We start from the raw sequence: 10,315 nt of genomic DNA on the forward strand, positions 1-10,315 counted from the left end.
TGTGTGTGTGTGTGCGTGTGTGTGCGTGTGTGTTGTGTGTGTGTGTGTGCGTGTGTGTGTGATGGGTAGGTTTAGGGGCAGTGTAAGGGATAGAAAATACGGTTTGTACAGTATAAAAACCATTACACCCATGGAATGTCCCCATATGTCACAAAAAACAAACATGTGTGTGCGCGCGCGCGTGTGTGTGTGTGTGTGTGTGTGTGTGTGTGTGTGTGTGTGTGTGTGTGTGTGTGTGTGTGTGCTCGGTCTCTCGCTGGAGTAAACACTGATGCACATTAAAAATGATAACATGCAGAGCACTGACACCTCAGGGTTTCTGGAGAATATATACAACTGTAAACGGTTCTATCGGTGCTACGTATTTGGAACCCCTAAAAAGGTTTTATATAGAACCATTTTAAGTGCCAAAAGGGTGTTATTTCTAGTCATTATAGAGCAGAGATGCCCAAAGTTGGCCCGTGGTAACCTTTGATTTGTCCACCGTACCGTCCGAGGAGAGAGAGAGAAGCCCCTTTCACACTGCGATTCCGCCAAATACACGGATAATGCGACCCGGCATTTGTTCCCGGGCCGCTAGATTTGGTCCTTTTCACACTGCCAGTGAAATACCGTAATATGTGCGCTTTCACACACAACCCGTAACGGTCCCGGGTCGAGTTGACACGTGACATCCTGATGTGACGTATAACGGCGAGCGATCTCCGCTTCAGCGCGGATAGTAAGGAGCTCCGTGGTCTCGACTTGTGTCCAGTTTGCGCTCATTTCTGCTTGTTTAATTTTTAGTTTCTTTTGTAGACGAACACTCTCTGCGTTTAAAACACCGACGAGCTCTTCTGGCACTGCAGGGTTGTGTTATTGAAGAAACAAACTCTAGGAGTCGCACGATAACTACGTACACGTTGCGGGATTAGTGAGAGAGAGAGAGAGAGAGAGAGAGAGAGAGAGAGAGAGAGAGAGAGAGAGAGAGAGAGAGAGAGAGAGAGAGAGAGAGAGAGAGAGAGAGAGAGAGAGAGAGAGAGAGAGAGAGAGAGAGAGACAGAGAGAGAGAGAGAGAGAGAGAGAGACAGGAGAGAGAGAGAGAGAGAGAGAGAGAGAGAGAGAGAGAGAGAGAGAGAGAGAGAGAGAGAGAGACAGAGAGAGAGAGAGAGAGAGAGAGAGAGAGATTGTCATTTCTAATTTGACATAATTTTGTTTGTTTTATTGTTAAACTACAACAGAGAATAAAATTCTACAACATTTAACTGAAATTAAATGTTTACATTAAATGTAAATTAATGTTTTTTTAAAATTGTAATGCTCAATTCAGGGTGCGGCACTGCGTGCTTTGCGACACAACGTCCATAAACGTCAACAAATGAAATGCAATAATGGAGAAATCAAGGCAGCGGCACACAGACGAGAGAAATTTAAAAAAAGCTTGGCAAGATGAGTTATTCATTCACAGAAGTCCAATCAAAGGCAGTGTCTAGTTTTGTTAACAGTTCGTTCCTTTTTTTAAAAGAGTATAATATCCGTCGTCATATTGAATCAGTGTGTATTTGGCGTTGAACTGTATTTTACATTGAACACTTGGGGATTGTTGCCCATTTAATTGTTCATTAAAATGCAACACTTAACAAATAAAACTGCATTAGTTAATCAAAATTAAAGTTTTTTTTTATATTTATTTTAAACATTATGAAATAAATAAACCCATAGCAACTTTAATGTAATACAGTTTGATTTATGATTTTAAAAAAATACTTTCGGCCCACGGCTCTCAATCAAGTTTGATTTTTGGGCCCTTCATAGGAAAAAGATTTGGGCATCCCTGCTATAGAGCCTTTTATGCTAAAAGGTTCTATAATCACAAGGAAGAACTACGGTGGCCGTGAGAGCTCAACGCGCTGCAAATAAGAAAACACCAGCAAATAAAAAAAAAAAACATCTTCATCAATTTGACAACACATGCACTGCAAAGTCCACAGCACATACAAATACAAAAAAAAGTGCTGCAAATAACACAGACCACAACGGAAATGTTTCCAGGGGAGCCCAATAAGTGACGAACCCTGCTGGGACCTGCTTATCGTTTCATTTTCTACTCGCCAGTCAGTGTTGGGTAAGATACTCTAAAAAAGTAATCAATTACTAATTACTAATTATATCTTCAATGCAATTAGATTACTGTACAAATTACTCTCACCAAAAAGTATTTAATTACTTATTACTAATTACTTTTTAGTTACTTTTTAACCCTATATCAACCTCGAGTTAAGCGATTCAAGGTTAGACATGAAACGGCTCTTCAAATGCATAATATAAAACTACATAAATTACTCTTATTAACTGACCAAAGTATTACAAATGTGAGAAGGAGACATAAAAACATGCATTTTAAAGTTAGACTTTAAATGTTGATGTTAAGTCCACTATTGAATTATGTATTATGTAATTATATTTAGTATTTAGTTCAATTACATCAGAAGTAACTGTAATTAAATTACAGAAAAAATAAGAGTAATCCCTTACTTTACTTTTTCAAGGGAAATGTAATTAAATTACAGTAACTAATTACACCCAACACTGTCGCCAGTGTTGTTGATAATGTAGCCACTACTTTTTGAAACATTAGCAATTATTTAATTAATAAATTGTTTTGTCTCCATTATTTAGGCTAATAATATAAAAAGAGACCAGGCAATTATATGATCAAGATGTTTAAATAAACAAATCTGCAGCACTTTTTTTGTATTTGCATGTGTTGTGGACCTTGCAGTGCATGTGTCGTCAAATTGATGTTTTTTTTTTTTTTTTATATATATATATATATTTGCTGGTGTTTTTTATATTTGCTGGTGTTTTTTATATTTGCTGCTGTTTTTTATATTTGCTGCTGTTTTTTATATTTGCTGGTGTTTTTTATATTTGCTGCACTGTAAAAATATTTTGTTGTTTTTTGTTGGTTTAACTTAAAAAGTAAGTAACCTGGATGCCTTAAAATTTTGAGTTTATTGAAATTAAAAATTTGAGTTGATACAATGAAGGAAATTTGTTTAATAAATAGAAACTCAAAATATTTTTGTATCTGAACCACATAAAAAATATGATAAATCATGAAAATAGCACAATTTGGCTGCGTCATCACAAATAAAACACACACAATTCCCCAATATGCTTACAAAATCTTTTAATAATATTTTAATAAAGGTTGTCGAATCTCAAAAAATGTTCATTGTATTAACTCAAAATTTTAATTTCAATGAACTAAAAATTAAGGCAACCAGGTAACTTTTTTTCTAAATAATTTTTTACAGTGTGGTGTTTTCTTATTTGCAGTGCGTTGAGCTCTCTTGGCCAGCGTAAAGAACCCTTTCGGCACTTAAAGAGGCCTCTATATAGAAACTTTCAGGGGTTCCAAATACGTAAGGCCGGTAGATTCGCTTAAGGACACAGATATAAAGGAACCTTTCTTCTAAGAGTGTGGAGCTGCACACTCACTGTATTTCTGAGCTTATGAAATCTTCTGGCGAGTTACCTGCCTGACGAGTCTCTCTAAACCCGTTGGAGTTCTTGAGAAGTGTCCCGCAGCTGCAGACTGATTTATTCCCCTTAAACTGAGGTGTGAATGTGGAATGGCACGGGCGGAGCAGGCATGACCGATGCACCAGCCACATGGGCGTCATGCTACATTTAGACCAATGCAGCGTTACGGAGAACGGCAGAAACACTGACGCGTTATTTGCTCTCCAGCTTCAGATATGAATTCATGTCAAACTAGCCAAAGCTCTAGACTATGCACAGACATCTGTCTCGTACATTTGGCCATTTTAACCATCATAAGCTTGAGATTATAAAGCACAAAACATAAAGTGCATTCCTCTGTCACAAGACATGCAGTTTTAGATTATGAGTTTGCACTGAATTAGATCAATCTATAGTCATGCATAAGGGCTGCAAAGGGACGGAAACTTTCCATGGGAACTTCATCTGGGGAATTTTGGAGATATTTCAATTTGGAAACTTAACAGGAATTTAATGGCAAATAGGAACTTGATATAAACTGTATCATATACAAGCATAAAAATATATATGTGCACATGTTAGGGTTTTTTGTGTGTGTGTGTGTGTGTGTGTGCATATTGATATATTTTCCAAGTAATTACTTCTAATTGAGTTAGTACAGGGAATAAATATATTTTTAATGCAGCAATTGTTGTTTATTTCAGTGTCACATGATTTGATACTCAATTATCAATGTTTTTTCAGGATTATTGATTAATAAAAAGATCAGAAGAACAGCATTTATTCAAAGACATCAATAGACTTCTTTTATAACCCTATTATCACCTTTTTATTCATTTAATGCACACTTGCTGATCAATTAATATCTTTAAAACAAAAAAAAGAAAGAAAACATTACTGACTCCTAACTTTTGAATGTTAGTGAATATTTTTACAAATTATTTCTATTTTTAATACATTTTTAACTTTTTATTCATTATAGAATAAGTGAAAAAGTATGACGGGTTATGAAAAATGAAATATTTTTCAAATATTGATAATAATCCTCATTAGTGAAGGATGATGTGACACTGAAGACTTGAGTAATGACGATAAATTCAGCTTTAATCACTGGATATAAATTATATTTTAAAGTTTATTAAAATAGAAAACTATTCTTTTAAATTATGATATAATTTTTCTGTATTTTTTGATCGTGTGCATGTGATTGAGGGATGTGTAGAGATAAAATTCAACAGATATTGCATTAAATCTAGTTGTTTTTTCCAACTACATTAAAGTATAATAATTATTCCAATTTGGAAAACTTAACAGGAATTTATAAAGCTAGAATTTACATAAACTGTATCACATACAAGCATAAATATAAAGAGTGTGTTTCATAAGCAGACATTTTAGTTATTATATCATCAATGTTGGAAACTTTGTGCCGCTTAATGTGTTTTTTCGGGATTATTGATGAATAAAAAGTTTAAAAAGAACAGCATTTATTACAATTTGAAATCTTTTATAACAATATAAGTCTTTGCGGTCATCTTTTTAATCAGTTTAACACACCCTTGCTGAATAAAAGTTAATTTCTTTAAAAAAAAAGTAAGAAGAAAAAAAGACACACCCCGAACTTTTTGAGCGGTACATTGTAACAACAAGACTTGTTTTTAAACATTTATCAGAAAATCCTGAACAAAAATGGCACAGGTTATAAAAAAAACAATACTAAGCAGTAATATTTCACAATAGTAGTTTGTTCTGTATTTTTTGATCACGTGTGCATGTGATAGAGGGATGTGTGGGGTAGAAATTAAACTGAAAGTGCATTCAATCTGTCTGTTTTAACCAAGATTATGCTGTAAGATTGTTTTACAACTACACTGAAGTCCCCTATATTGGCTAACCTGCAAGTTTATTTCCATTAATTCCCATTGAAAGCATCCAATAATGCCCAGAATTTTGCAACCCTAAAAAGACTCAATCTGATGTCCAGCACCCAAAAACCCTCTAAAGTGAAGTGCATGACAGAAGTATCAGCATCTGCGTCTCTCTGCGCTCACTCACGTACGTCTAATCCACACGGCATCAGCGTTTACAAAGCCTTATCTTGAAAAAGCATGCGATACAGAGATGTTTTATACAGCCACTGCACATCCAGAGTCAACAGACTGCAAATCCCCGGCTCAACATGCTTTTGTCTTTATTAAATAAAAACATTGTGACATTGCATAATGTCTCGCTGCCTTTTTAAGCACCTAATGAGCGGTTGCAGGGCTGCATTTTGTCCTTTATGTCATCATCTGCTCTTTAAAATCATCATAATAATAATTCTCCAGGCCAGGTTTCTCACGGAACGGCTGAACTCTGCCATACACAAACCGTCTTTGACAATGAATCTGGACAGCAGAAAGAAACAGCAGATTTGACATGCCACGGGAGAGGGTTTACAAGTCTCCGAGAGGAAAACAGGCAGTGTCAAAACTAGTCAAGTCAGTCTGAACTGCAGCAGGATCTGTTTAAGAGTGAAGAATAAGAGGCTCTGTTTTCATACATCTATAGGAACGCTTGTGCTTTACGTCTCTCAGCCGAGACGGATGATGTGTTCACAGAAGAGAAGTGAGGACAAAACACCAAAAGTGCACGTGGAGAAGCGCACGGAGATTTACTTTAGTTTGTGGAACTCAGAAATGTTCAATTCCAAAAGGCGGGAAAATTACTCTTCGAAACTTAATCTGAGCTGAATTATGTAAAGCAGCAGTAGAAATATGAAATATTGCTTTCTTTTTGAAAAAACAATTTGAATAAAAAATAGGAAAATATATCTTTAAAAAACACACACACACAGATATATATAATTTAAATATTTTAATTGAAAGTAATTGAAAATACAGTTTTTATAAATAATAGGGGGGAAATGTATGATAAAAACTTTATATACATATAATTTTAATACAAAAGAAAAAAATATTTGGAAAGTTAGTGAAAGTAAAGTAAAAAAACAAAAAAATCATATACGTCTAACACACAATTGTAATTGTAACTCGTGTTTTGGGGAGTTTTTACAGGAAACATTATATAATAATACAAATATTTTTAATAAGCAATAAATATATATATAAATATATATATATATATATATATATAAATATATATATATATATATATATATATATATATATATATATATATATATATATATATATATATATATATATATATATATATAATAAAACAGAAAATACATTTACCATATACAGTTTTTAAAGCAATTTTTTTTATCTATGATACAAAATTATATTATATTACAGTATATTATATATAGATTTAAATATTCCACACACAAGTTGTAAGTCATTTTTTGACGGAGTTTTACGGGAAATAATATACAATAATAACCATTTTAATAAGCAATAAAAAAATATATATATATATATATATAATGCAAATAGTAAGTGGTGGTTTGGGGACTTTTACGGGAAACATAATCGCAGTGGGCCAGTAAACACTGGACGGTCCTGCGCGTTTGAGTCGAGTGGGAACACATTTCTGACCGGTTCATCATGGAACATTTTCACAAGCAACCAACTATCGTATTACAGCCGAATGTATGCGAGGTTTCCGTCCGGAGGCCGCGTGACCCCAGAGCCGGCCCGGGTCTCCAGCCGACGAGCCTCATGCACAGCCGGAGTCAAGCTCCTGAAATATCTAATTGTATTCCCTCATTTTCTCTGCTCAGCATGGCACGGAGAAATAAAGGGAGTCGCGGTTAAAGGGGAAGGAAGTCAGAGGGGGCTCTTTTAGGATTGGGAAGCGGTACGGCGTCCTCATTATGGTCATTTAGTGTGCCAAAGGTGCAGTGAGTAATTAACCAATTAACAATTCATACTCATAACGCCAATGAGGTGCGGACAGCCAACAGGCGACTTGCTTCACTGGTGCCTTTGTGAGTCAATTTATGTGCCCTTCCAATATTCAGTCACGGCTCATGCGACGAATACAAAGAGAGCAGATGCACTGCTAAAAAACATCCATGCAAAGTCCATATCACACTTCTTTTTCAGATCTGCTATCATGTGTGAGGGTGTGTTCGTCAAACGAACAAGATTACTGTAAATCTCACACACAACATCCCAGCAAAAAAACAAGACAATAAAACACAGACTCAGGAAACCACTGGATTCTTCCAGGCCCAAACTCACTGTAAACCATCTGTGCTTCTCAGAACTTACTCCACAAAAAATGTGAAGAAGAAGAAGAAGAAAAAAAATAAGGCCTTATGCAATGAAACGTGTTATTTTTTCAACAGAATAATCACCTGGCTCGAGATCCGCGTGTCCAAATGAAACTGTGGCCTTTCAGTGTCACATATCAAATTAAAGATGACTTTGCATTTTTCTGCTTTAAACAAAGTGTCACATAAATAAACCGTGCTCTCGAAGCAGGGGAGAAATCCTGACCACAACACATCTAATCAGCAGAGAAATATTCAGTCTGGCGGCAGGCTTCAAACCTGTCCAATCCATTCACACAACTTTAAATGTGATATATGCAACTTCTACTTCTTAAAACATTTTTACTGTTACTTTTGGGAAAAAGTGCAAATATGAACATCCCATCCACATTTTAAATAACATGCATATAGTAAAATAAATAAGCTACACAACAATTAAAGCTATTTATTCATTATTTAAAGTTATAAACTAAATAAGGACATATATATATATATATATATATATATATATATATATATATATATATATATATATATATATATATATATAATTCTGATCTATGAAACACTTTAAAACGCACAAATAAAACACATTTTGATTCTTGTTTGGTCTGGAAACAAACACAACATCGTGAAACTTAAATGCATTCACCTCATCCTGATTTTGTACGCACTTGTGAGCCGAGATGTACAGATGGCTTCTGGTGACCGTACGTCCATAAATACACACGCTTTACACTTGATTTTTAATTCATTCATCTATTAGTTAAAAGAAAAAAGTGAGGATAATGAACAGCCTAATTCATATATTAAATGTGGGTTTCATCTAAGAGTTTCTCTGACGCTGAAAAGCAACATGAATTAATGTACAGTATGTTCGTCTATTGGAAAATGCAACCGATTAATTATATATTTGTTGTGCATCAACGATTTTATGCAAATGTAATTTAATGTGAGGGAAAAATGCACCTCGCTTTAAGAAATTATGAAATCCATCAGACTGGATGAGAATAAATTACAGTAGGCAATCAAACAAACTCCATAGCGATAATGCATCACTTTTTCAACGTGCCAAAACTGACTTTTTTATTCAAATTTTCAATTTATTTTTAATAGTTTTCTGTGTTTACCTCACTTTTGTACAAATGTTACAAAATATGCATTCATATAGATATAAATAATTCAAAGTTATTATAACTGTTCTGTGAAAGAAAGAAAAAAACAACAAAAAACGCGCGATTTGGAGTTTGTAATAAATCGCGAATAATCGGCACGGCCGATGCGCGCGCATTGATATGTCATTATTATAGAGCATTTATTAAAACGAGCATCTTATTGCATTTATGCTTTCTTAATGTTTATTTCGATTATATTGAATCGCTCTTTCATCATGCATTGCACACCGTTACACTATTTCTCCAGAAATGTAATGCGAAGTGAAAATCGTCACAAAGTTCCAGCAAAACCGCGGCGAATATGAACACAGATCGCTCACCTGGGGTTGGTCCGGTTCCAGTAGACAGCATATCGATCAGCCATCACCTTTGAGCTCGGCTCTTGACTAAATACACACATCCACAGAATCACACCCACGAATATGATCATTTCCACTTGCAGCATCACTACGGCGCGCTCGGACACGTATATTCCTCTTTCTTTAGATGACTTTCATTCACATCTGTGGCTGGTGTCAGAGCAAGTGTTGAGATGTCCACGATCTCCTGTCAGTGTGTGAATGTCCGCACTACGGTCAATAATTGTGGACTGCGCCGCCGGAGAGACAAAAAAACCCCAGAGTCAGTGTGTTTAAGGGCTCATTCTGAGAGATAAAACACACGCGCGCGTCGGAGAGAAGCCAGTCAGCAGGAGCGCAGTGTTAGTCCAGGGGAGTCAGTGTGTGTGTGTGTGTGTGTTCTCCGAGGTTTGGAGAAGTTACCGACAGGATTTGCTATCTCAGACCGATCTCAGTTTGATGAAGAGCGCGGGTCTCTTCGGTGACGCGCGGAGCTCGAAAAACACGCCCGCGTCATGCTAATGCGTCGGTCCGGTTCGGTTCGGTTCATGTGCCGTCGGTCCGGTTCGGTTCATGTGCTGTCGGTTCGGCTGGAGGTGTGATGATGTGAAACCTGCGCTTCTCACTGCGAGTGTGTGTTCGGTTACAGCAGGACGCAGGAAAAGCTTATTGGTCCGAACTCGGATTGGGCGGAACACACTAACTCTGACATAAACCCCTCCTCTAACCCTTTACTCCCCACTTCAGAAATATCACCGACAGATAAAGTAACACACACACACACACACACACACACACACACACACACACACACACACACACACACACACACACACACACACGCACGCGGACAGTGTGATATATATTAAAAACGAAATTAGACAGATAGATAGATGATAGATAGATAGATAGATAGATAGATAGATAGATAGATAGATAGATAGATAGATAGATAGATAGATAGATAGATAGATAGATAGATAGATAGATAGATAGACAGATAGACAGATAGATATAGGTGTGTGTGTGTGTGTGTGTGTGTGTGTGTGTGTGTGTGTGTGTGTGTGTGTGTG

At 36.0% G+C, this 10,315-nt stretch overlaps 1 protein-coding gene across 1 annotated transcript in view; it reads right to left on the reverse strand.

Annotated features, from left to right (window-relative positions):
• The window catches only part of efna5b (ephrin-A5b), a 185,151-nt gene extending 175,273 nt beyond the window's left edge, over positions 1-9,878 (reverse strand). The window contains exon 1 of the mRNA XM_067414561.1: positions 9,225-9,878. Coding sequence (XP_067270662.1) covers positions 9,225-9,349 — 125 coding nt within the window. The 5' untranslated portion in view covers positions 9,350-9,878. The remainder of the gene's footprint in view (positions 1-9,224) is intronic.
• Between the last annotated feature and the right edge of the window lie 437 nt (positions 9,879-10,315).

This window comes from Pseudorasbora parva, chromosome 13 (genome assembly GCF_024679245.1).
Source record: "Pseudorasbora parva isolate DD20220531a chromosome 13, ASM2467924v1, whole genome shotgun sequence".
Classification (NCBI taxonomy): domain Eukaryota; kingdom Metazoa; phylum Chordata; class Actinopteri; order Cypriniformes; family Gobionidae; genus Pseudorasbora; species Pseudorasbora parva.